The sequence below is a fragment of the Corvus moneduloides genome, chromosome 2, assembly GCF_009650955.1.
Source record: "Corvus moneduloides isolate bCorMon1 chromosome 2, bCorMon1.pri, whole genome shotgun sequence".
Lineage (NCBI taxonomy): Eukaryota > Metazoa > Chordata > Aves > Passeriformes > Corvidae > Corvus > Corvus moneduloides.
In genome coordinates this window covers 35,697,731-35,725,568 of record NC_045477.1, presented here as the reverse complement: position 1 = coordinate 35,725,568, position 27,838 = coordinate 35,697,731, and the positions used below count along the sequence as shown (strand labels likewise).

General features: G+C 42.7%; 1 protein-coding gene across 3 annotated transcripts in view; it reads left to right on the top strand.

The window, feature by feature from the left end:
- The window catches only part of ME3 (malic enzyme 3), a 118,988-nt gene that overhangs the window by 74,035 nt on the left and 17,115 nt on the right, over window positions 1-27,838 (top strand). For all 3 annotated transcript variants that reach the window (XM_032099110.1, XM_032099111.1, XM_032099112.1), the window contains exons 4-6: window positions 9,780-9,855; window positions 13,534-13,695; window positions 16,657-16,760. In XM_032099110.1, the coding sequence (XP_031955001.1) occupies window positions 9,780-9,855; window positions 13,534-13,695; window positions 16,657-16,760 (342 nt within the window). The remainder of the gene's footprint in view (window positions 1-9,779; window positions 9,856-13,533; window positions 13,696-16,656; window positions 16,761-27,838) is intronic.

Here is a 27,838-nt window from a genome sequence, read left to right as displayed (position 1 = left end):
GTCAAAATAATCTTTCTTTTCTTTGTCAAACTTTGTTCTAATTCTGTGTTCATTCTTGGGGCTCCCTGCAGTGCACTTTAAAAGGGAAGGTGTGGGTCCTGGAAGAATTTGCACAGCACAGGAAGGAAATATAATCAGGGTAGGACTTAATTTAACTTCCCAGGGGGTTTTGATCCCACCTTAACCTCTGCACTATCAAGTAAAACAGAATACATTGTGTGCTTAGCAGTGAAAACAGATAAGGGCTCCTTGGTCAAAATCAACTGAGCAACAGCACTGTATGACCATCTCAGCATGTTTGTCTTTGTAATCCTGTAATCTTCCAGTTACTGAGATACTTCCAGAATCCAGCACACAATCAGGTGTAGGACTGAACCTCCAAAAAGTCAGAGGAAAATCCGGGCCAAGTCAAATTTTCCTACACTTAAAATTGTTTTTGAACAAAGAACATCAAGCCCCTTGAACATGATGAGCTTAAACACAGCAAAGGTTACTGAATTTGGCAAATGCCCACACTTGCTGGTTGGTGGAATCCCTGGATGGTGGAAACTTATGTCTCACCCCAATGCCTGGTCTTTACCCATCTGCATCTGTAAATGTGTGAGTGACAGAAGGCAGCCTGGTCTTACCCTCTCCCTCCCACATGTTAGCAAGAAGGGAGCTCTGGGTGCTGAGAATTAGCCAGAGTCAGACCCCATACTGCAGACCTGCTTGGCCCTTACCCAGTCCTTGGCTCCCGCAGCTCAATCCTTACACAGACAGGCCTTCTCCAAGGTCCTCCTAAACAGTATTGAAATGCTACTGCTGAAAAGGACACTCGGAAATTTGGGGTTGTCAAGTTTTAAAATACAAGGAGGATGTAATCCCTGAATTATGCTATGACTTGGCAGTTCTCTGGTTCAACCAGAGAATCCAGTCCTGAGAATACAGTAGGGAAAAGCAGCTCATGACAAGCCAAGAGCAACATGGGTCTGCTGGCCTCCTCCCTTAATCCTAGAATGTGGACAGCAGAGATCCACTGGGGACCTGATTCCAACCCTCTGCATTTTCACATTGCTGCATAGTGACCAATAACAATAGGTACTGAGCTGGTCTTTCTCCATCAACTTCCCCCTGGAGAGGAAGAAAGGATATTTGTTCTTTAGGCTGATTCCTGACTAGCAGAACCCATAAATCCAGGATTCCTCCTGGTTTCTGTCCACTGTCCCCTAACATTTCATATCTGTGAAACCTTATATTCCTTTCCACATCCCCTTCATCCTTTTTTCATATCCACCTGTGTTTTACCATAGCCACCCACACCAGCTTGTGTTCCTCCCTTTCCCTCACCTCTTCCTTAGGGAGCAGTGAGCACAGCTTTCAGTGCTCTGCTTGCCATCCCCTCTGATTTCCTATCTGTGCCTTTTTGATCCTGCTCCACAACCATTCTGTTTTTTCATTTGGTTTCCTCTACAGTCACCTTTTTTCCTCCTTTTCTCTGCCTTCTGCTTAGTCTTGCAGCCCAGGAAAGCCCTAAGGCTTTGCTAAGACTCATCTAGTGAGGGCTTAGTAAGTACAGGAGTAGGTACTAGATGGGAAGCAGCACATGTTGTGTGCAGCTGCAAACTGTGTCAAAATAATTGTCAGAGTAAGGTCTATGTTCCCTTCTCCAGAATGGTAAGGACATGAACCCTTTTATCTTTTCTCTTTATCTCAACAGTAATTTTCCTTAAAGGGTGTGGGCACAAACGTCTTTGAGACCTTTGCCTTTCTGATAGATTTGTTGAAATGAGCTAGCAGGTAAGAGAGGACACAGTATAATTGCCCTTTTCCTGGGGAAAAAAAAAAAAAACCTGCTAAAAATAGTAGTAGGTGTTAATAATTTGGCAGATAGGAGATGGATGCAAAAGCTTTGCTTTAGGCTGTGGTCTGGACTTCCCTGCAGTGGCAGGGGTTGGACTATGCCAAAGCACTGGGAGGACTACAGCTTGCATTCATATGTGCTCACTTAAATCTCTCTGTTCCTGATCTTTGGCAGTTTCTTACATGGAGATTTCCCAGTGTGAGTTTAGGGGGGTTGTGTGGATAGTGAATCTTTCGTTATTGTACCTTGGAGCCTGCATCTTCTGGCTTCCACACTGAATTTTGGGCTTCCTACCTAAAATATATGGTGACAACTTTAAGGACATTTATAGTAGTAATGAAATTATTCATGTTGCAGATCATTTGAAATTAAATCTCTTACTGTACTTAAATTATAGATATATTGCCTTATAAATCTCTGTATATATTTGATTAATAGTTGATTGTGCTTGGTTTTTATTATTTTTTTTCATTATTGCCTCAGGGCACTGGTCAGCATCCTACAATTTACAAAGAAAATTACCTAAAACAATGAAAATATCTTGGCTTTTATTATAAACAAATCTGAAAAAAATAGCTGATTAATCATCACAGAAATTTTGTCCAATCTGATGATTAATTGTACTGTATTTAGACAAATCAGTGCATGCTAGCACATACTTTCTCTCCAAAGTCTGTAGCCCACAGGCATTTGTAATCTCAAGCTCCCTAAAACAGCCAAGCAATTTCAAAGTTTATTTTGTTGTTCTGAAGCCTTTTGTCCTGTTCTGGCAGAGACCAGAAGCAAAAAAAGTCAACAGTGGGGGTGCAGCTGGCGGAAATGTCCCCAAAGGCTCATATTGCTCAACCTGTCAATTTTGTGTATGAGTTTTGAAAGTGAAAATAAATAACACCAAATGTAGGCCTTTACTGTAACCACATTTTATTTCATCTCTAGCACAGACTGGCCTTAAATCCAGAGTGGCTCCTCCAGCCTGCTCCTCTGGCACAGCAGTGAGAGTTTTCTGTGGTTAGCATGCAACAAAAGCCAATCCATCAGCTGATCCCTCTCTCGCGTGTGTTCCTTTTGCAGCCTTGGACAGCCAAAATACCTGCCAGTCAGCTGGGCTTGGGGCATAATTCAGCCAGACTGCAAAGGGCACAGAGCAGCATGCAGCAGCAGTCAGCATCCTTCCACCATGACAAGCCAACTTGGTTTTTCATTTCCTGACTCTGAAAATAATTTTGACATGTGGATTTCAATGTTACTCTTAGACAGTCTTGCTCCAGGTTTTCCAAGAGCATCATGCCTTTGTGTAAGGAGTGGCTGTGATCACTGCAAAAGGTCAGCTTGTGCCATGCCTGTCAGAGCTGTTTTCTGTCCAGCCTTATAACTCACTGTAGGTTTCTGGCTTCTGTCTCACAACTTTTTCATGGCTGTCCAACGATACCCTGGTGCAGGCTGGGATGCTGGCAAAGATCTGACTCATCTCTTTCGTTTGTTGCTTTTTTAAGCAATGATTTCCCGTGGACTTCCTATGTCTTCTAAGGGAAATCCAGGCCTAATTAAGTTAAAACATTCAAGGACTTTTATGTGAGTAGAATTTCATCACCTTCAGGTTGTAAGTGGAGACACTTAACTTTTATTAGTATTCCAAGAATGAGCCATTCCTATCCAGATAAAAACAGTTACTCATGATGCCTGCTTGTCTGATTTAAGTATTAGGAATATGTGCATTTTCTTAGTGTTAACTTATACAGTAGTTTTTATTGTCTCCTCACTTGTGGAGCAAGTTCCTCTCATAGCACCTGGACTAAAAGTTATTAATTAAAAAAAAAAAAATTAAACAAAGCCCAAGTATTGTTACCTTTAGTCTTGCAATTCAAAAATGAACTGTTATGGCAGTACACACATGAAGAACCAGATTCCTTGAAGGACTCTTCCTTGGCTGGATGAGAAGTATCTGGAGAATTAGGGACCTTAGCTACCATTTTAATCTGCTTCCCTCCATCAGTTCCTCTTCTCAGGAAGAAGTAATTATATAAGGCAAAGCCTGGTAGCCCATTAAAGAAGACACCTCTTCTCTGAGATCCAGTAAACAAGGCTGATGGGCTGATCTCTGTGCAGAAAGCACATGGAACTTGCAGTTGAGGTTTTTTGTGTTCTTCCTGCTATATACCAAACCCTGAGCAAGCCTGACCATTGCAGTGTCAGTAAATATTGGATAATGCTGTGCAAATACATTCCTCCCTTACTGAGCAAGTATCTTATTCTTCAGAGAGATGTCCTTTTGGAGGAGTGAGGAGAAGAAGGATGAAGCTGCAATAGTGGAGTGGGAGGGGTTGTGCTTTTCAACTCCTGTCAAGTTAGGAGCTTTTGAGGTCCTTCTGGTGGTGTCCCTTTTCCTCCACAGAACTTAAATATACAACCATTTTCTGTCACAGCTAGCAAGGGAAGTTCATGAGAATCAAAGAGTGATGTCCTTTTGCTTCATGCTAGTACATATCAGTGATCCAATGCCATCGTTTGTTCTGCTTTTGACCAGTGTGATGTGAATACTGGTGGGTATAATTGCTGACTGTTACTCATATATGATAAGTGTAAAGAGCCCGTTGATTTTATAGATGTAAACAGGTAACTGAAGTCATAGGAATGCTGCCCAAACCCACAGCACAGGACAAGACCGCAAGAAGAGCACAGCAGTGGCCAAAGAGGTTTTACATGGAGCTTGATGAAGCAAAGGCTTTGATTGCAGTGGATTTCTGTTTGATTTCTTGTCAGAGGCAGCAGTGGGGCAAGATTACACCAGGAGGGTTGCAAACATAGCCGCAGGAGCATTGGTAATTGCCAAGGAAAAGCCATTAGGAGAGGGAGAGAGACTTTTGGGTAGGAGGGAAGTGAGGAGAGATTATAGAGCTGTGAGGAAAGATTGCATAATGTTTTTCACTCCCCTCTGTGCTTTGGGGAATGAACATTCTCTGTAAACAAACAACAGCACTTTAGAGATAGCACTGCTGGCTCCACTGTTTTTTCTAATGGGAAATAGCTCACAAGTCAGCATTGCTAACCAGGACTGTCAGAAAAGGGAACACTACTTAGCCTTTTTAAAGAAGTAACTGCTTATTGAACGAAAGGATTAAAGGATATTTCTGTTTTCTAATATCTGAGACATGTTAAAACTAGTTCCTTCCTAAATGTTTAAAGGAATCATAGAATCATGGAATGGTTTGGTTACAAATATCCTTAAAGAGTATCTAGTTCCAAACCCCCTGCCATGGGCAGGGACACCTCCCACTAGGTCACATTGTTCATAGCCCCATGCAACCTGGCCTTGAACCCTTCTAGGGATGGCAAGTCCTCAAACTCTCTGGGCAACACTCTGTTGTAGTGCCTCACTATCCTCACAGTAAAGAATTTCTTTCCAGTATGTAATCTAAACCTGCCCTCCTTCGGTTTGAAAGAGCCATTATCCCTTGTCCTATCATTACAGGTCCTTGTAAAAAATATAAACGTTACTCCAAAAAGCCATCACCGGTATCTAGTACCACTTCCTCTGGGCATCAAATGTGCCATGTTTTCCTTGTCTCTGACCTTTTTCTAAAATAAGCCTTGCAGTCAAGGGATTGTCTTCATTGTGGGACTTTCAGAATGTCATCAGGATGACCAAGATTTAATTAGTACTGGGGACCAGAGCAGAATCCTTTTTATGGCTCATATGGTACACTGTGTAGCTTTAGAAATTCTGGGGTACTGCCATGAACTCAGTCAGGATAAAACCAGAAAAGAAAATATAATGTCCCTGGCTTAGGTCTTGTATAGTGTGAATGAACATACTCAAGCCCTTTGATGGATTCTGCAATGACCTGCAGTTTGCTAGATCCTGCAGTCCAGTTTGGGCAGCTTGACTGGACTTGCTGACATCCAGACAGAAATACTGCCTCAGTGACAAATTAAGAGGCTGTAACTCTCCCTGAAGTTTCCTGGACTCTTATGGACGTGCTCAGTGGCACAATAAAATCTAGTCTAACTTCCACCTTAACTAAAGGCAGCTGTAGTGAAACCTGTGATGTTAGGGGACTGAATATGAGACTGCAGCTCTGAAACCCTAACGAATGCAGGTTGAAGCACTCCCCACTTTTAATTACCCCCCCGAAGGTAACAGCTCTCTGAAGGTTACTATTTAACCAGAAATAATGGTAGAGCATCTGCATTCTGGATTGAAATTGCTGAGGCAGTTAATTTTTACTAAGGTCTAATTCTTGTGTTTTTGTCCCCATGCATGACTGAAGCCATGTAGATTGGCAGGTTCCTGGGCACAGGTGAGTTTTCTGGTCTGGAAAAACATTGTGTCTCTGCCCAACACTATGGCCACGTTACGTGACTTGATCAAAATTACTTACATTTTTAGCTTTACATTTTAATTGAATCCTTGTTATTGAGTCCTAAGGAGTTTAAAGGAAAACTACCTCATTTCTTCTTGTTTCTCTGAAGCAATTTATCCACTGTTATCCCAAGGGAGTTGGAGCAGACATGGTGATAAATGCAGAATAAAGATGATAAAGGTTGCTGAGGTTTCATTTCTCCTTCAGAATGCTTAGGCTGCATCTTTTCCACAGAAAAATCAAGTTAATTCGTTTTGTTGCCACTTGGATGTTTCTTATTTACTATTGATCCATCTAGGCTAACCTGTTCAGAGCTCTACCTTGATGTTCTCAAAGGCACAAATAAGCTTTTGCTCCTGTTACCTCCCCTGTAATCATGGAATCATAGAATGATTTGGGTTAGAAATGATGAGAGATCATGTAGTCCACCCCCTTGCCATGGACAGGCACTAGACCACCTTGCTCAAGGCCATCCAATCTGGCCTTGAATATCTCCAGGGAAGGTGCATCCACAGTTTCTCTGGGCAATATGTTCAAGTGCCTCACCACCCTCACAGTAAAGAGGTTGTGTGTCCTTGACAGAAACCTGGCTGCTACTCTTCCCTGTTCACTCATCAGCAAAGCTTTTGCTGAGTTCAGTTTGTGGATCTTGTCTGTTCCTTCTGCCTGTCTTGCAGAAGGGATTTTTGGACAGAGAAACCCTCTGCCAATTTTGGGCATGTTATTTTTACTAATTGGCCAGCTCACCTCTGTGGGTATGTTGTTGTCAGGAGGGAGAGCACAACTCTCCTGGGGATCATACAAAATGAGGACATACCTGTGACCCCTGACTCTAAAGACCCCTGATGTGTCTGTTTCCCTTTGCATCTCAAAAACACCATGAATTTACTCAACTGCCTGTCAGAGTTGGTCATTGCATGCCCCATCTGCAAAGGGACTTCCAGTTCACTACTACCAGGATCCCCTCTGAATGCTTGAACACCTAATGGGAGGCCACAGAGCCTCAACCAGGTTCAGAAATCTGCTTCAGCTGGGTGCCTAAAGGCATTGGAAATTTAGGTGTGTTTTATTGAAACTCGGCCCTTGGCTCTCAGATTCAACATTAGTGAAATACAAGGCTTGCTTAGATACACGCCCACTTCCTGATGTGGTTGTGTCACTGACAGAGGTCACTTTCCCACATGGATCACCATTCCTGCTCCTCCTGATGATTTCCCTTCCAAATCTGGTAGTGCCATTAGGGTGTTAGTCTAAAATAAGCCGTCTGATTTTGTCTGAGTAAAGTAAGGAGCAATTAGCATCAAATACATAATATTAAAAAAGAGAACACATTCTGAGAGGGCTGTCTCTCCATCCTTGGTTCTCAGTCACCAACTAGGCTATCTAAGCCAAGCCAATCTGATGGCAGCTGTGGGAGTCCTACTCCCAAGGAGCACAGTGAGAGTAGTCACCAGATTTTGGAAGACCCAAGCTGAGCTCTTTCTACTGGCAAATCCTAAGCAAGGATTGGACACCAGCATGCTGCCCTCCTGATTCAAGGGCCAGAGTCAGGGGGCAGTGGGTAGCTAGCTGCCCTTTCCACTTTTACATGAAATAACTCTCAGTTCCATCAAGCCGCAGGACCGGCAGTGAGTAGACAGTTGGGCTTCAGCTTCTGCTGTGAGCACAGGATGTCTTTCAAAGGTTAAATAGCTGGTGGACTCAGTACTGAAGAGATGTGCATGTATGAGGCACACAGCTAGACACTTAATAGGTGTCTTCATTATGTATGGAAAATGTTACCTTCAAACAATAGCATTCTTTCTAAAAGCATATCACAACCTGAAATATATGCAGTGATGTTACTAATTTGCACTTTTAATTCCCAGTTAATAACTACTTTCTAAACATAGATGGCAGCAGTACAGTACTCCCTTTTTATGAAGATTGACATCTGTGAATACTGTCTTTGAGGCAAGCCATGTGTATGTGATTAGTTCATTGGTTATTGGCACAGTGTTAAAGAATTACACTGAATAAATGAACCGTTATTTTCCTTTTTTGCCTTTCTGATCTGTCTGTGTGACTGTGACTTGATCAGTGTTGAAGTCAGCACTTTTATTTTTCTTCTTTTTGAAGTAAATGGCATTTTCATTAGGAATCCCACAGTTGACTGTGGGAAGATATCTGTCCCCTAGAAGAGTCATGTGAGATAAGCCCTTGCCGGAGTGAGTAGCCCAATTATGTTTGATTATCCATCACATATATGGCCTTACAATGGAGGTTGTTTTCAAGCTTCTTCTCCCACATTAGAAGCCCAAACCATGACCAGATCTGAACTTTCTGGGGCTGAGAAATAGTTGAGAGATGTAAGCAACAAAAATGCATCTCTCCGTTTTTCCAACTGTTACTAATCACTGGCACAACTCCTGCCTTTGTGAGCAGATAACAAGGCAAGAAAAATGGGTGCCTGCTCCTGCCAAGGGGAGTCCTCAAGTTAGAGCCCTTGATTTGCACTGATTAGACAGCACTGTGAGCAATGTAAGCAATTTTCTCTGACACAGGTATGGAGGACAGGTTGCTTCTTTTGGGGTTAGTGCAGCCTAAAAGGAACTTCAGCAAAATCCCAGAGTATCACAGCAGAGATCAGTCATTGTAAATAATACTGTCCTGGGTATTGAAAGAATCCCTGCTACAGATACTGTTTTTGATAACAACAGCAGAGAGGTGAAAAAGAAGCCAAATCTAAAACGTTTCAAAAATGAGCTCTTCCAGGTCCTAATTTTATTCAAAAAGAAGGCACTTTTGTTTAAACCCTGAAGACCTTTGCATTGAGAAGTGATTAACCTTAGTGCAATCAGCTATGTTATTGTCCATGTAAACATTTCACACTGAAGTTACATCCGAACATTTAATTTTCTGTTTCCCTTCTCATAATTTTTCATGATTTTCGTTCAGTGAATGTCAAAAACTGGGATCAGATATTCATGGGAAAAAAAAAGAAACACTGTTACAAGGGCAGGTTTGGCTTGGTCAAAGCAAATGCCATGGCAAATATTGATCCAGTTGAATCAGAGTTCTGTGGGCTAGAGAGGTGACCCAAAATACCTAGCTCTGAAGTAGCCATCCCCACCACTGACACTGGTAGCGGGGTGAGAAGGATCATGCTTTCACTGTTTGGATGGCCAGGAGCTATAAGCTTCTCAGGAAAGAATGTATAACAAGGCTTATGGTAAAACCATCAGCCTCCACTGCATTTATCAAGATGCTTTAACTAGAAGACTCTTCTGCACTAAGGCAGAGTTTGCTCCTCAAAGCAAAGATGTTTCACAAGTGTTAAATGTGCAGCACTGGTGGCTGCTGAGTGAAGTTGCCATTAAGGATGTTGAGCATTTTGGTTTGAAAATGAGAATTTACCTTGCTATTAGCAGTCCCTTGAGGTCTCATTTTTGTATCAGTGAATTGCCTGGTTTTGTACTCAGCAGCTCACATCCCTTCATTTTTAAGTTCACCTGTTTTCTTTTATCTTGGAGTTACTAGTTTTATTACAAGGCTTATTTTTTTTCTCTTTCTTTCCTTTTCTTTTCCTCTCTTAGGGGATTGTTTATCACCATCCATGACAAAGGCCATATTGCAACAATGCTAAACTCTTGGCCCGAGGAAAATATTAAGGTATGTGGTATGTCTTCTGTGGACTGGGAAATTACAGGGAGTTTGGTGCAAAATGGGATATTTAGTGGAACTGCTTGGCATCATTTACAGAACTGGCTACTTAAAAGGACAAGCAAAGAATGTTTCCCTTCCTCAGAGAATTTTCATGCTGAACTTCAGCTTCAATTTCCAGTCAAGTTGGGAGTTCAGAGACTCTGTCATGATATGTATGTATGCAGTCAAGAACAACTTTTTCAGAGGTAGCAGGACCTTGGTCAATAAAAAAAAAAAGTGCATGATATTAAATTTGTACAGAATAGGGGCCCTAGTGAAAAAGTAAGACGTGTACTGAAAAACTGTGTGGCTAACTTGCACCAAAGCTCCTTAAGGTATCTCTGTAACCAACATGCTTGTAGGACTCCTTCACACATCCAGTGAGTCATGAAGCATCAAGAACACTGGCAACTCTGCAAATCATGTTTGATACCCAGCAGCTGAAACTATTACTGAAGCCCCACCCAAAAGTGTTGAAGTGTTTTTCGCTAGAGCTCAGGGCTGGGCAAGTCCCTGGCATGACACAAAGTCAGCAGTTAAGACAGGTCTTGCCAGTCACCTCACCTTATTCTATCAGTTTTAAAGTACATGTTCCTGGGAATTTCCGTGGCTGTTGACAGAGTTTTGGTCCCCTATCAGTCATCTGCTTCGTCCAGGAGCAAAGGTTTGGCAGCTGAGAAAATCTTGCAAGCATTTTCCATTTCTAAGGGGAAAATAAAAGGAAATTTAACATGTTTTCAGAAAAAGTGATCACATTCATATAAATTTGTGTTTGGAACCATGGAGAAGAGAGGCAGGCTAGGTATTTCATCCTTGCTCTGTCCAACAAACTCAGTATTTCCATTTGTTTCTAACTCGGGACTGTGAGCAGAACTCATTATGGCTAATAGATATGTTTTTGCACATGGGAAAACTGGCACAGAAAGATTAGAGACTGTTGTTGAAACGGCCCCTCTGGCACCCAAAACAGACCATAGGAAGGGCAATGGTCCATGAAAGAGATTCAGACTATCTACTTTCCAGGTTTGCCAGACTACAAAGGCAGCTCATTTTAGCAGTATCGCTGTTATGGACCACAGGGTTCCCTGTGTCTTTGTGCACAGCCTCCTTCATGCCTGAACTGGTAGGCACTTGAACACTCAAGATTTTGAGATAAGTAGGGAGGCACTTGGGCTGCACCTAAGTCCCTGGAAGGACCGTTTTTTTTAAAGACTAAACAGCCCCACATTGGAACACCACCCACTAAAGACAGTGCAGAAACACCCAGAGATGCTGCCCACATTTTGGTCATTAGATTTGTCTCATTAGAGCTTCGTGGCAACAGTGTTTACTGTAGAAATGGGAAATCTGGGCCAAACTCTGTATTCTCTGCCTGGAAGGGCTGGAAGGGTGCTGGTGCTCTGCTTAGCTTAGCAAAGCCTCAGCCAAGCTCTAATGATCTGCATCTTCAACCCTACTGTCAAAGCTGGGCTTCCCTGAAAGAATCACAGTACCAGAAGCAGAACAAGTGAGAAGAAACTATTTCTGGTCATATTTCTGGGAATGTGGGGGTTTTGTGCCTCTTCCAGTATGGCTAATGAATCCTGACATGAAGAAATATTGGATAAAATGCTGGCCATCCTCAGCAGTGCCTTCCCCTGCCAATTTTCTCTCTGGTTCCTTAGCCTTGTACTCTTTTCTTCACAATGGCCCAGCTAAAGTAAAAGGAATGTAAAGAATCATACAGGATGTCATCCTGGCAGCTATGAATTCAAGCCACCTCAAAGTGAGGATGGTGTAGAAACATGTATTTTATTCCAAGACAAGTGTGTTGCTGTGCAAGCTACTGCACTGGCCTTCCATCCCGCCTTCTCTCCCTTTATTCCTACCTCCTTCTGTAGGATGCCTGCCCTAGTAGTGCACTCAGGATCTTGAATCCCCATCAGGATTACTGCTGTACAGGGCTGTTCAAAATCCTTCCTTGGAGCTCTTTCTGTCGGTTCACTCAGTGCAGAGTATTAGTTCATCCTGCAAAGGCTGACCTCGTGCAGTCAGTGCAGAGAACTGGGAATGCCAACAGCAGCACTTGCCTCTCTGCATTGCCCTGGCAGCTTGGAGACCCAGCATAGTGCTCTGGGTCACTCTGCTGGGCCACATGCCTCCTGCTAAGGCATTGCAAACCTGGACTGGTTAACTGGATACAGCCTGTGGTCCAGAGTCATCTCAGTTCATGTCAGCTGCCTGGGGACTTAGTGCCTAGTCTCATACTGCAAGTACTTCTGCAGTGCCCATGAAGAGGTAACTGAGCTTTTCAAAGGGAAGTAACCCATTCATCTGTTCCCAAAACAGCTGCTGGAGAGAGGAGGTGTTCTCTGGAGGTTTCTGTCTCTCCCCATCAGATGTCAAATAAGTTTAGAAACCATTTACATGGCTGGTGTAAACTGCACACCTAACCTTTGTGCAATGACTTCATTGGAGTCATCAAGAAAATTTGTATCACAGCTGGAAGTAGAAAGCAGGTTCCTAATTGTAAAGCCAGTAACCTCCTACCTTCAGGTAGATGGGTCTGCCCTGCTCAGACAGAGATTAATGTCCTGCTTGTTCTGATCTTATGAACATGAGCAAATAAAAACATTACTTTAATGTGCTTGTGTACCAGGTGCTCACAGAAACTGTGCTCTTTTTTGGGGTGTTTTTCAAATCCAAAGAGCAACAAATAAATGTGAATCCAGTTTCCCCTCTGTTACAAACAGCATGTTTCCCATGCTGTATTTTCTGTTCTGGTTCATTTTTCAGTGTTGCTTTGAAGAGCTTTGGTAACTATAGAGTGCTGCAGCAAATCTCAGGCTGAAGAATTCTTCTCTCTCTAATCGATATCTGAGTGCTATTGAGAGGTTTTTAGGTGTGCCTGAGAACATTTATTTGTTTGGATGAAAGGGAATAAGTGCTCCAGAGAAGTATTTTGATTCATTAGAACTTACTTTTGTTTTAATATTCTCTGCATAGTTTGAATATTAGCTCCATCTAATTTCAGGATAAACCTGTAGCAGTGTATATGCTTGCTGCTTTCCCTATTCCCATTACTGCCTTTCAATCCCAGTTGCATCCTCTGGGTGTGGTAAAGAAGTGAGCGCACACCTAAAACCAGATGGAGCCCACCCAAAAAGAGACTTTCTCATTGCTAACACTTCACATTGACTCAGAAGGAAAAGAAAATAGGAAAATGTTCAAATATGTGTATAGTTTATGTTGAATAAGAAAGAACACTGAAATATGTTTCTTCCACACATGCAGTTCCTAAGCACATTTTTTTCTTCTAGAAAAAGAGATGAAAAAAATCAAAGCCAGATCTCATTTGTGATACTTGTAATACAGCTGGGGATGCACAAACAGCCATGCTGCTTGGGCTCTGCTACAGTGAATTGTTGTCCAGCAAAGCTGCTGTTGTCCCACACTGTGAGCTGCTACCTGTCAACAACACTTTCTCTACCCCCAAAATGAGCAGCCCCCTGTTGCTAACAGCGAATTAACATGGTGTCATGGAGAAGGAGCAAATATCCATTGCACAATGCATCTGCAAAGTGGCATCAGTGTGGAAACAATGGAGCTGGGTTTGCTTCTAGAGCCTTGGCAACCCCATACAACAGTCTCTTTTGATCCTCCTAGGCTATCGTGGTGACAGATGGAGAGAGGATTCTTGGTTTAGGAGACCTAGGAAGTTATGGCATGGGTATCCCAGTTGGAAAGCTGGCTTTGTACACAGCTTGTGGTGGAGTTCATCCACAACAATGTCTCCCTGTCCTGCTGGATGTTGGCACAGACAACGAGGTAAGACAATTTTTCATAAATCTGACATGGGGGGAGAAAGAATCAAGATTATTGCTTAACCAAGGCCAATTCCCTAAATGTGGAGACAAAGCTGGAGACATCCAAGATGAGATGATGGCTAGACCAGCACTGCAGGAAAGTGGGAAGGTTTAATTCCTGTTTGATGTATGAGAACCTTTTGTTCTTATGGGGAACTGAAATAAACACTAAATAGACTCATGGTCCCCTGGTGAGAAGACTCAGAGTGTTACCAGTTGGAGCTAAATGCTCAGCTCCACCTTTCAGCATGGCAAGGTGAGTTGACAGGCTTCATATAGGAAGTCCCAGAATTATTCTTCCTCTGTTAGTTGTGAGTAAACAGGCAGATATTCATGTCTGTGTAGAGATGACTATATTCCAGAAATGGATAATCTCTGGTGAGTGGTTTGGGAATGATTAATGTCACTGTTTTGTTAGACTGCACATGTTACTGCACATGATAACCAGGCAAGAGGATTCCATCTGTTTGCAGATTTTTGCCTTATGACTCTGGCTCAGAAAGGCCAAAGTGAAACGTTTCAGCAATGCCAGAATGGACATCTGTGAGGATGTCTTTTTAAAATTAATATCCTATAGCTATTTGTGATGGCCTGGGTTTGTCCATTTTTGTAAAATGTACTTGTGCTTCACATGACCCCATGTAAACCAAACACACATTTCTTGAGGGAAATAACAAATCTCAGGTGTAAGAGCTTTGAGTTTGTGTATGAAGATGAATTAGTGCTGACATTTTCAGACATGCTGATGCTCACTGGACAGCTAGATCTTCTGCACCTCTTTCAGTCCTGCCCCAAGTCTCTCACGCTGGACACTTGAAAAGAATGAAAGAACGCAAAAGCAGTGCCCATAGATGACATCTGAGAATCTCAATTACCTCTTCGGTCTCTGGTCCCAGGATTATGTTACCCTTTAGTATAGCAGCCTGTCATGGACTTTTGGAATACAGGGTGTGCTCATCTCAGTCTGATTCATGGTCTCTCCTGAAAAGGGAGAACTCTGAGTTTGGACCCACTGAGGCTAAAGGAGGAATTAAGTCTCTGTCTCTCACTTCTTGCAGTCTCCAGTCAATGGAGCATTGTACTTGCCCTTGGATCCTTCATCTCTTCCTTCTCCTCCATGCTGATCTGCACACCACCAGTGCTTTGAGCCTCCCAGCTGGAGTTTCCCCCCCAGAGGGACCTGGGTGAAAGTGCTTCCCTTCCATGGCAAGCTTCTGATTGTGCACATCCATCTATCTCAGCAGCCAGGTGACACTGAAATCCAAAGTGGCACCATGATTTGATGGCATCTCCAAGGGTCAGATGGCATCAGAAAAAGGGACTTAGAGAATCAGTCTTGGACCCTTTTTTTTCTGCCCAAGATTAGATGTAATTTATGTGTTCAGGAACTTCTCTGTGAAGGCAATTTCCTCATCTGGGGTAAAGATATAGAAGCTGCTGTTTTCCAGCAATATAAACAATGTATTTCCTCACAATATAAATAATTTTTTTGCTTATTTATTTAATGATAATATTAATGCTTCTCATGTGCATTAACTGAACCCTAAGCACATCCTAGGAGCATCCTTCCCCCAAGTAAACTCGTTTATCAGTGCATAAATAAGATCCCTCTTATAGGCACTCATCCTGTTCATCTCTGCCTATTAATACCTGGTGAGCCAAGGGTGACTATGTTGCTAACACGTGAACCTCAGGTAGAATGCAGTAAATATAGCAGTTGTATTATATTTTTAGCATCAGTTGCCAGCTTGTCTTTCTGGCAGTCCATAATACCTTGTATACGCTTTCAGCAAATCAAGTCTTTTTTCAGAGCTTAGCATTTCTCAGCTTGTCTGTGGCAGAATTTTGTACTCCATGAACAGGCCCCAGAGCACCTGGTGCTGTAGGAGCAATCAGTGAAGTAACGCAAATGGGTCTCCTTTCTGTTTCGTGGCCCTAAAGAGCCCAAATGAATCAAACTCAGAAGAAAACCTCTTTCATCTTTCCTTCCAAGGGAAAACAGCTGTGGCTGTAAAAACAGATCTGATATTAGCATAGCTGCCAATATTTAGGGCCATATGGCTGCAGGACAATAGGTTTGAGATGGCTCATCTCTCCCTCATGTGGATGGTTCAGTTCCTGAAATTGGATGGGAAGTAAAGTTCCTTTGAAGTTACTCACAGAGGTGTTGGCCCACCTGTCTCCTTCCAGCATTTGTCCTGTAATTTCCCCCCAAATATATGCTATTTCCATGCTGATCCAGTCCTTTTTAGGTGCCTTATGGATGCTGACTCAACACCTGCTGGATTGGTTGGAGGAGTGGCCTGATTTTATGTTCCTATTGGGAACCAAAATTTAAATTAATCTGTTGTATGAAAAGACCTTCACTTTACTCCTGCCAGATAACCGAGGAGAGTGCTAGGCAGGTGCAGGTCTTGGGAACATTTTGGCATCTTTCTGATCACTGATTCTGGTGAACTCGGTGCTGTCACCTAAAAGGCTTAAATGACACGTCAGTTCAAGTTACATCAGGTAGTCTTCATTGCACAAAGCACTGTTTATGGTCAACAGCTGTCCTGGTAACCTCAGTGCAAAATTGAGAACTGAATGCACAGTAAACACTCCCCACACAAGGTCAGTTTTAGTCACTAGGAGTGAGGCACCTTGGCAGAGAGCCTTTGGTAGAGCTGTTCTAGGGATGCAGAGCTCCATTTCCTATGGCAGTCAAGTGTTGCATCCCTCTGACTTTATTTATGCTAAAAGAAAGTCTGTAGCTTCCTACGGAAGCACTTTCTGCTTGGAAAGAGATGTGCGAGCTGGCCTTCACTGCATAGTAAGTAAAATTAATATGACCACATCAGACAAACTATTTTGGTAGGCTGGGACATAAATCTCCATCCATCCACAGAAGAGAAGATGTCAACAGAATTGCTTTGTGTCCTAGGCTCTCCTGAATGATCCACTGTATATTGGACTGAAACACAAGAGGGTTCGTGGGAAACAGTACGACGAACTGATTGATGAGTTTATGCAGGCAGTTACCGACAAGTAAGTGGGGTTATGTACATGGCTCCTCTGGGCTGCTTCCATTTAAGAACAAATGTTGCAACTCCTGAAATAAACATTAGTGTAATTGATCATCCAAGCAAAGGAAGGTCATTTCACAAGTCTCCTGGGTGGTCTGCAAATGACTCTTTGTGCTTGAGCACTCCGTGTCAAAAATATTTGTCTCCAGAGAACTGAAATGGGACTGACTATTTATAAGCATTTCCTATCCACATAGGCCAGAGGTGTCAAACATATGTCCTGTGGGCTGTATCTGGCCTCCATCATGCATTTATGAGCCTCATTCAGCAGAGTCAGAACCTAAACTTTGGTTTGTTTACACTTTATAAAGGAAGTTTCTAGCTCTCGCCATTGTGAAGGAAATCATCTAAATGGAAATGGCATCTTCCTTCACATGGTGTGGAGTCTGCAGACTGCCTCTCTATGGCTTTGTCAAAAACAGGAACTCTCCTGCTGGCATTTAAGTCTGTGGAGTGAGAAGGCCAGGATTATAAGCACTGTCCTTTTAAGGGTGGGACAAACCAGCTGCGTACTTCCATTCATACTCACTAACTGGGATAGAGGGTCTCTGATGTACCAGGCAGTTTAATATGGGAAGAGCAGAACCTCCACCTCAGCCCTGTGCACCTCTCTCTGAAAAATAAAAGAAACCGTATTAAAATCTCCATGACTATCTGGAGAGATTATCATAAGAAGGAAAGTGAGGGCAATTGTTAATGAAAAAATACTCATATTTGGAAAGTCCAAGCTCCTAAGCAGGCTTTTCTTGCCTTTCCTAAAGCTGCAGATGATACTGATAAGGAGCAGCAGAGAGCTGCAGTCTCTGCCTGATTGCCAAGCTGCTGCCTGTCTTTTCTTCTCAGTGAAGGAGCTATGTTTGATTCTCCCTCTGTGTCTCCAGCCAGCTGTGTGTGTGTGTGTGTGTGTGTGTGTGTTCCTGCACAAATGGGAGGGAGTGGGTGGTACATGTGTCATAAACTTGCAGCTCCCCCTGTCTCCCTTGAGGTAGGAGGCACCCTGACCAGTGTCTGACACAGCACCTACCCATCCACTGAGAAGGGTGTATTTACACACAGTGTGACTGCCCAGCTGGCTGTGGGTGGAAGAAATAGGGGCAGAAATGCAGAGGACCATTCAGTCACAGCTGAACCTTCTTTATAGTTGATAAAGAAGCTTGACTGAAATGTAATTTGATCACATTGTAATATTGTGTTAGATGGCACCTAAGGCATCACTTTGTGCATTAACTAGTGGGAAGAAATACCTGGAGGCTAGAAAGCTGGTAAAACACAACTAGGAAATCACAACAGACAAGTAGAAAAGATTTAAGAGTCATCAGGGTTGATTTGTGGGGGTTTTGTTTATTTTGCTTGTAGTCAATAATTAATCCTTCAGGGAAACCCTATCCTGTTTTCTTCTGGCCAGAAGACCATGGGGGTATTGCAGTGTTGGTGTTGATGATAGAATGGGAACAATAGAATGAGAATGCAGATGATGGTCTCAGCCATTATAAATTTGGCTCTGAGATTTATGCTTGTGGTGTTAAATGCAAAGCTCATTGCACTCACTAAAGAAAGTTTGCCTTTTCTGTGCTTGCTGTTGGAGAGGAAGGATTGGCTATTATTTTCCTGTGTTTACATGAGCTAATCACACTGAAGGGAGAAGACCATGAAACAATAAACTCTTATCTTGGGAGGCAGTGAAGTCATGTCTAATGCTTTCATCCAAGTATTGGTAATCAAGTTCCTGGGGCCTCTGTCCCAGCTTTTCTATTTCCCTTGACCAGGATGAATTCCTTGAACACAGTAAGCCCCCTGAAAGTTCTCAGCAAAGTGGGGCTGGGAAATTCTACTTTGCACTTCTCCATTCGCATCTGTAAAATATTTGGAGATCCTAGAGCAAAAGGAGCCATTACCCTATATTATCATCCTGACCACCAGCATACTTTAAAGCACTGCTGGGGCATGATCCTTATGCACTCTGGGCTGCTGAATAATCCTGCTATCAGCCTGAGTTTGGCAAACTCATATGAAACAGGTTCATTCTGTTTCAAATTTCCACTGGAATTATTGGATTCAACCCAGTAGGAGCTCTCGCTTCTGTTACAAAAGGAAGCAGAAATTGTTCAGAAGGTCAAGAACATGCTGCTCTATTGTAGCCTGCTTCCACTTTTGAGGCAACCAGTGAGTATGAGCTGCTGCAATCTCTTATGCAAGCCTGTAATGTCACATGCAAATTCAGTTACTTGGGGAGGAACCTTTCGGGTTGCCACAAATCCCTTGCAATTTGGGGGTTTCCTTTTCATCTTGATATTCATGCAGAAATTCTGTCTGCTTCCTGAGAGTACTTCTCATGGAAACCATTTGTCAGTTGCTCTGCAGGAGTACCTCCCACCCTGTCAAATCACTGCTGGCTCAAGGGACATTTGTCACTGAAGTGGAATGTGTCAGAACCCACAAAAAAGCCAGGGGAGTGAAGATTTAATCTTCTAATGGAATAATAATATCAAACAGATGTCAAATTTCTGCTGCTGGAGACCCATAGAGTGAGTAGAAAGGACTCCCAGTCTCATAATGCCCACCTAGTAATTAAATGAGGAGTGTGCCAGAGGCTTCAGAGTTAGCAGTTCCAATATTTTCAAATAAAGTGTGGGCACCCTGGGCAATTTTAGAAAGAAAAGCCCTTTCTGAAACAGCTGGATAAATTTCTGTGTTTTCTTGCTGCCTAAACCTCCATTCATTACTCTTTCACCTAAAATATGTGAGATGATTAAGCTCTTTAACAACAGCTCTAAGCTATGCCTTTTGCTCCTCTTGGGAAGCAACTACGTGCAAAATTTGGCCTGTTGAGCCTACCTGTGTCTGAATGAAGCAGCCTGACAAATTGCTGTTTTCTCACAGTGAGCAGCAATATGCTTCACATGGGAAAATGCACTGCTTCAGTTTTCCCTCTGCTCAGTTACTGTGGCAAAGGACAAGTCAGCCTTGCTCTTAACTTGGTACATTTCTTTAGGCTGAAATAAGTGTTCACCTAAAGTGTCCAAGGATCATAACTGGAATAAACCCCAGAATTTCTGGGCCTTGAATATCTGATCAAATTAACCCTTCTGTAGCTTTCATCAGGCAGCTACAATATAGCTTGGTGGCTCTGAGGGGCCAGACGTGTCAATGGATGGTCCCAGAACTCCAGCCTTCATTTTGAGCTCTGGCCTCAGTCACTGGGTGGCAGATGGGGAACATGCAGCCTGAGACTCTACAAGATGCAGTTCCCCACGCCAGCAAACCGTGTCGCAAAAGCCTCATTAACCTGTCATAACTTCACTCCCCTTTCCTTTCCCATCAGTGCTTATTAACAGAGTGACCAAGGGAACAAGCTTTCTGTCAGCCTGTGCCATGAGGCAGAGCACAGAAGGCATCAGGAGATCAAGTGTTCCATTTCTCAGATGGGAAAAGAAAGGAAGTACCTCTGCTGAGTTTATTTTTCCTTGTGTACGTTTCAAACGTGATTTCTCTTTGCCTAATGCCTTCCCAGTAGTTCTACCCACAAGCATATCAAGTCAGGTCTCATGTGCTCTCCAACAATCAGAACCTTTTTGAAAAGAAGCCACCTCTGTTTCAGCAGTTCTCCAGGGTCATGGATCACAAATTCACCAGCACCTTTCAGAAATGAAATCACCAGTACAGGTGCCCCCATGTTATTTCTTCACATGCTCTGGTTAACTTGGCTAATTGATCCTGAAATATCAGACTTAAGCTTCTAGGCACCAGTTTCTAGGCACTGATGGGCTTCAACAAAGCCCTTGCATATACTGCTAACACCCAAAGTCACTCCTAGCATCTGTGTGTCTGTTAGGAGGCCTGCGCACCATCACTAGTGCCCTGGCACTGGTCATGCAGGCCAGCTCCAGCCCTCATGGAATACAAGGTGGATATTCTCCTTGCCTATCTACCCCAGTTACCATGGCCAGAGGGACTCTGACACCATTCATGAGGAAGAAGTGATGGTAATGGGAAAAGCCACCCCAGCTGTCCATTGTCCTGGTTTGATGTGGGATAAGATCATCAGCCAGCATCTGTAATCTGCTTTAAGACACTGGATCATATTCTAAGTCAAGGAACAATATTTAGGTTTCATTAGCTTGATTTTCTGCTACTGAGGAATGACTGAGCTCCAGATGTGTTGCTAGGGATCACTGTGGCTTTTATTACCTTGAATTCAAATCCTTTGGGGTAACGCAGTCACAAAGCCCTCTGCTCTAGGCTTTCTGTCTGGGCTTTTCCACCTACGCCAGATTTATCCCAGCAGTTTCAGAAAGATGCAGCTGGAGAGGCTCTGTTTGTGCAGAAGGCACAGGGTGAGGCTCCGTTCCTTGTTGTGTGCCAGAGGGTAGCTCAAGGCTACATCTTAGGGTCAGCACTAATATGGTTGCACCTCCTGCTCTTGCTCTGCTCCTTGCAGTCCTTTCTCAGGTGAACTGCAAGCAGGATGATATCATTTTGCATAAAAACACTAGAATGGCCATAGCAGCCATTAGTGCTGGTCTTAGTGCTTGAAAGTCATGAGATAGGATGTGCAAAATAGTAGTTTGAAGTTTTTTCCTTCTGTAAAGAATATAATGAAAGTTGACTATGAAGTTCCAAGATTTTTTTCCCCAAGAACTTTGTTATTGATGTTAATTTCATCCTGCCCCTTATTCTGTTTCTAACAGTAGCTCATAGCAGATGTCCTGGCGTATGGCTAAGAACAGCAATCCTTAGCATATCCCCTAGTTTCCAAAAACGTACAATTCTGGGATTTCCTGATATCTCTGTGCTTCAAGGGGCACTTTTATTGACGTGGCACTCACTGAATCCACAGCAGACTCTGTGCCTCAGAACATGCTGGCTACGTTTATGTTGGCAGAAACCCAGTGAGACTTCTGCCCAATGCTAGAAATTGTCTGTAGCCTAAGACGATGGTGAGGCAGGCAGCAGGTCCTGTTGGGCTTGTGATGCAGCTCCCTAGCATGGGATTTCTAAACCCAGGACCCAGAGTTCTTAAGTTTGTATTGGCTCTAAGGTCTCCCTGGAGCCTTCTATTCTCCAGGCTGACCAACTCCAGCTCTCTCAGCCTGTCTTCAATAGGAGAGATGCTCCAGACCTTTGATCATCTCCATAGCCTCTTCTGGACACGCTCCAACAGGTCCACATCTTGCCTGTGCTGGGACCCCAGAGCTGGATGCAGCACTGCAGGTGGAGTCTCACCAGAGCAGAGCAGAGGGGCAGAATCCCCTCCCTGGCCCTGCTGCCCACACTGCTTTGGATGCAGCCCAGGACACGGTCAGCTTTCTGGGCTGGGAGCACACACTGTTGGCTCAGTTCTCTGTCCAGCAATACCCCAAGTCCTTCTTCACAGGGCTGCTCTCAGCTGGCCTCTTGAGGAGGTGCCTGACCAAACTGACCCCTAGCCTGTGGCCAGGAATTGTATGGCAGAGTACTGCTGGTCTGACCAGAAGCCTGACAAGTATCCTAGTAACAATTTAATGGTAAAATTGGCCTCAGGACACCCGACAGACTCAGGTTCTAGTCTTGTTTTACTTGCTTGAGTGGATTTTGTTTTTCCAACACTAAATGCTGATCACTTGCCAAGAATGATATTTTTCTGATGATGGCCTTCTTTACACAAAATTTAGTTTTTCTTGGAAATCAGAACTGGTTGCTGGTGTTTCAAGCAGCAATAAGAAGATGACAAGGGCAAGGACAATTTGTTTCTTCTCTGTCTGGTTTTATCTAAGACTCTGAAAAGGAGTTGCAGCTCCTCAAAGCAGATTCCTTGCATCATGAATGGCTGAAAGCAGTGCTATCAAGTTAAATTCAGACAAGGATTGGAACTTCCTTCTTGTGATTCTTTCTATGAAGGAACTGGATCTTCTTGCAAATACATTTTTTTTCATGCATGCAGGAATGTATTATACTCCCTTCTCATTGTCAAAAAAATGCCCTTTTGATACTGGTCAGCAAAGGCGCTGCACAGGTCCTCAGGCCACCCTTGAAGTTCTGACTTGGGCAGTTCTGGTCAGATGCTTCTCAAATAGTAACTGCTGCCTCATGAATTTTTTCCTCTCTGACCTCATGGCTTATAATGAGTCTGGATGAACTTAAAGAGGTACATACAAGTGAGGATGAAAGAAACAAATTGCATAATGAGATTGTTTAGGCAACTGAGAAGTCTCTTGAATAAATCTAAAAGCAATGTCATCAGGAAAGCGTCTGCTTCCTATTCTGGGATTCATGCTCTTTTGTTCCACATTTTTGTTCCACCACTTGTTCCACGTGCTCATCCAAGGGAAATGTGTATCATTATCTGCAGGGGATACAGACTTTGCTAAGACCATCTTTTATCTTAGCACAGCCCAGGTATAGGTGCAGGTATAGGTGGGTAGAAACAGTACCAGAACAATACAGCGATAAACAAAGCATGAATCCTATGTCTGTGTGTTTTCCAGGAAATTGGATTGTTTCTTAATAAATATTTTTAGGTGATAGTTTTTATAACAGGATTGTAATATTATATGTGTTTAGCTCCTAGAGTCATCCTTCATTAGGGTGACAGTTTGTACTGTTATTTTAAACAATAGTACATTGTTTCATTGAAAGTACTGTTTGTACAAGATTTGCTGGGCAAGGGCTGGAGATTGGACTAAAATGAGTGTATGGGACCATTTTATAAAGCATTTCCCAGTGAGGCTATTTTCACAGGGAGATTTTTGCAAGGTATGAGAGCCAGAATTTGGGTCATAATTATTTATGGCACAAACCCACGAAATAAGCAAATTAATGAGACGGCAATATAATCTTTGCCTGAAAGACTGGTGAATCTTTTTGGATGAGGAGGAACTGACAAAGTGTATCTTTTTGTTTCCAATTCTATAAAATGGGTAAATTAATTCCAGAGGTGGCAGAGAACAGTATTCCCCAGATGGTGGTCTGGCAGCCAACAGGAGACATGGTGACAGTATTAAATCATGACTCTTTTAGTGTAACCAGTTACAGGTTTCAGCATGTCTGAATTCTTTCAAAAACGCCTATCTCCAAGCACCCTTTTTGACAGCCTACAAATATAAGTATGACTCATGCTGAGGGGAAAGCTCCAGTTCCACAAGGAGACACAGAACTGCAGAGATCCCACAAAATGCACACTGCAATGTGCCCAAGAGGAATGGCAACACCTTGAACCCAAAATCATTCAAAAAATACAACCTTCCCTTTTTTGTAAGGGAGAGAAAGAACTGAGAAATGGAAGAAACCACACTGGACCATGGCACTTGCTCAGTTTCAATGTACCTTGTCAGTCTGAAATCCTGAGAGTTTACATTTGAGCTTTTAGATAAAGGCAGTCAGATCCTGGCTGTTTAACTACTCGTGTCCTAGATGCCAAGAAGATGACAGAATGCTCTAGAGAAGGTGAGTCATTGACAGTCGGGATGAGATTGCTGGAGAGAGTCAACCTTAGCTGGCCATGCCTTTCCTGGTCTGGAAAACATTCAGTCCTGATGTGACCTGCTGATCTGCTTCCAAATCTCCTTCAGGCTCTCAGCTGAAAGTTAGGAGATGAGTCACATGGATTGGTGAAAGAATCTGTGAGAACTGACAACAAGCCAAGCAGACTGACCTCAGGAGTCTCTTCCTATCACAGCAGTTTGCAAGATCTCTCTGCAGGGCCAGCATCAATTCTAGCTGCAAATTTTAGAATATTTAAATGTCTTGGAAGGGATCTTCAGAAATCCTTGTTCGAATACTCACTTTACAATCACTTTTTCTATTAAAAGGCATCCTGCACCTACAGACAGCAAGTATGCGAGTGCTAACTGGGACTGCATTCTTATCAGATGTCACATATTAAACAGAACAGAAGGTTCAACAAAAGCATACCTCATTAAAAATGATTCCTCCAAAGGAATTCATTAATTTTGGTTTCTTAGTGGGAAATACAATGTTTCCAATTAAACACAATTTTGCAAAATCAGTTTTGTCAAAATCCAGTTTTCGTTTTAAAACATTATGATGGGGGAAGACTGGCCAGTATAATTCACTTCATCCTCAAGTATTTCTGTGTTTGCTGACAGGGGACCACTTGAATACGATGCACAAGGGATGCAGCAGGGCAATGTCTGCAGACATCAACAAAGAAATTGCAAACATTGAAGGGCAGCATAGTATTGCAGTGAAAGGGTGATAAGCCAGTGACCTAAAGTGTATGACATATATTTAAGATCTTCCCAAACAGATCGTCCCAACTGTGATAATTCAATAATATTAGATTATCTCTGCTAATTTAGGTGTCTAAAGTTAGATACCTAAATTTAGGTTGATCATCTTAGTGTGCCTTCACAGACACTGTGAAGAAAGAGGCATCTCCAGAGATGTTATCTACTTCCATTTTTCACTTAGACTAGTTGAAAGAAATTGCTACTGGATATGTCCTTTCTCTCCATGGTCTGAGAGGGCAGTCAGAGTTGTCCAGCTGGGCAATACACAGCTGGGCATTACACAACCAACTTTTAGATATGTAAAGGTAGTGGAAGAAATCCCATTCTGCACTGCATTTTATTGGCTGGATTCCAATACATGTAGCAGCTCTAGGGACACCTTTTCCCTTTGCAGTACCAAGTATTCTCCACCTTCTTACCTGAGCTGCACTTTTTCTTAGCATTGTTGTATATTAAAGAACTTCTGTGCTCCAGTCCCAAGTTGGCTACACTTTACTTTTGGATGCTACCCAAACATTCTTTGTAGAGCGCTCTTAATTCCTTTGGGATGAAAGGAATTACACAAATATTGAGATGCTGTGCTGTGGGGGAGGGACAGTAAAACTGACTCATCATGTTGATACTCACAAAGATGTTACTGCACATGGCCCCAGCAGCTAGTTTGTTCAAACTCCTTGCTAAGTTTATCTTTAGTCTGCTCTGGTCACCCTAGGATGGAGCATTGCACGCAGCTGCCAAAGTACTGCTAGGAAAGAGCAGCAAGATCAACTGGTAGATTTCTAAGACAACTCAGTAAGTCAGCTGCCTAGTTGTGTTTAATTTCAGTGACTTTGGGTAGCACAAGCTCTTTAAATTTCTCTCAAAACTTCATTAAGCTGAGTAGCCCTTGAGGACTAAGATCATCATCTGGGGTTCCCATCTTTAACTGCGAGTCTGAAATACTTGGTTCTTTCATTTAAAGCATCCAGTCATCGGGTCTTACCATGACCAATTTGTGGTCTTTATAAATGAAAACTTTAGTTTTCACATTATGCAAGGGCTCACATAAGCTCAAAAATGGAGTTCATACTTTAAAAAGCTCAGTGGACATATTGCTGTGAAAAAGAAAATAATCTCCAAAAAAAACCTTAATGAGAAGAGCTTGCACTGCAACACTGTCCTGTCATACTGAGGGGCAGAAAGAGAAGTGTTTATGGACCACCATACTTCTCTCATTCTCTGCTTAATAAACAGGGATCAAAGACAAAAATAGAAGTTACTTGTGCACTGTCCCATGCTGCAGACCACAAATGTGAAGTGAGGAAAGAATTCACAGAGCTGGTCACACATACATTAATGCTGGCTGAGATCATTGATTTTGTTAAGCAAGTCAGTAATGTTACTTCCTCAGTGATACCAATAAATAAGACTGGTGTTAGAGAAATAGCTTCTATAGCAACTGAAGTTGCATAAAGATTTGCTCATTATTTGCTGTGAGATATTAGCAGATGTTCTGGATGCTGTGTCATCTCCCTCTTAGCCATGTTTTCCTTACACATTCAAATGATGAATAAGAGGAACATCCATTAGTAAACTGATCTTCAACCAGACCGGGTTTCTCACAGCCCCATCTACCCTCACCCTGAATGTTACCAGGGATGAGGCATCCACTACCTCTCTGGACAGCCTGTGTCAGTCTTTAACCACCCTCACTGTAAAATTTTTTTCCTTATATTTAGTTTGAATTTACCCTCTTTTAGTTTAAAACCATTAAAGTAAATGTTTGGTTTAATGTCCTGTTGCTACAGGCCTTACTAGAAACTCTGTCCCCATTGTGGTCTTTTTCTAAAAGCAAACACAGAGAATGGGAAGCAAGTGTTAGAGCCAACCCTTGTCCTTTTTGAAACCAGGGGGATTATCAAGCAAGAGATTCTCATGATGGAAAAACAAAGGAGCACAATGCATGTGCTTATTATTGTCTTCTTACTGACAGATATATTTGAAATGGAAAAAAATAATAATAAAAAATTCAAGGCCCTTCTAGGAGAGCCTGACTGCCCACACTGTGAGTGCCATGAAAAGACCTTTTCATGACAGGAGCCGCAGTTCTCAAATGGAGCATGTTTTATCCAGTATCAATTTCTAGGCTAAAGCAGGGGTGTTCTACCTCAGATTTCAGTGGCAAAGGAGGAAAGGCTGAATAGAAGATATGTAAGGTGATGCTACCTCTAACAAAGCGCAGCTATTTAGAGCCCCTTCACCTGCCTGCAGCCCAGAGGTTGCTGATTGTTGCATTACTCATTCTCTGAGTTTCTCTCACTGCCCTATCACATTTATGTGTGAGAAACGAGTACTCGTGGCCCTTTTAGGTTTTATTTGCAAAGCTTTAATGCAGCCTAGAGTCATACAAACTGCTGACTGTGTATACATATGGACCAGTCTGAATATTACCCAATTTATAAACTGCACGTTTGTCCTTGAAATAGTTGGAAATTACTGGACAGTTATGGAAAGTTTGCAATTATTTCCTGCCATTTCACTCTACAGGTCACTAGCTGTCATTGCATGCTGGTTTCCTGCTAAACATCTCAGTGGAGAAAAACATTTTCAAAGCACAGAAATGTGGCTGTGAAATCACACCATGAACCACTCAGTCCCACCGTGAGGCACTCACTCCATGGGATCCTACAAGCAGATTTTTTTCTCATCTCTTTGCCAGCTGCAGTTGAAGTGGGCCCTTGGTGGTGTCCCTTTAACTGGTGTCCCCTTTGCAGTCAGGTTTGCTGTACTGCAGTGCAGCAGTTGCAATACAAAGAGCATCTCCTTTGCTTTT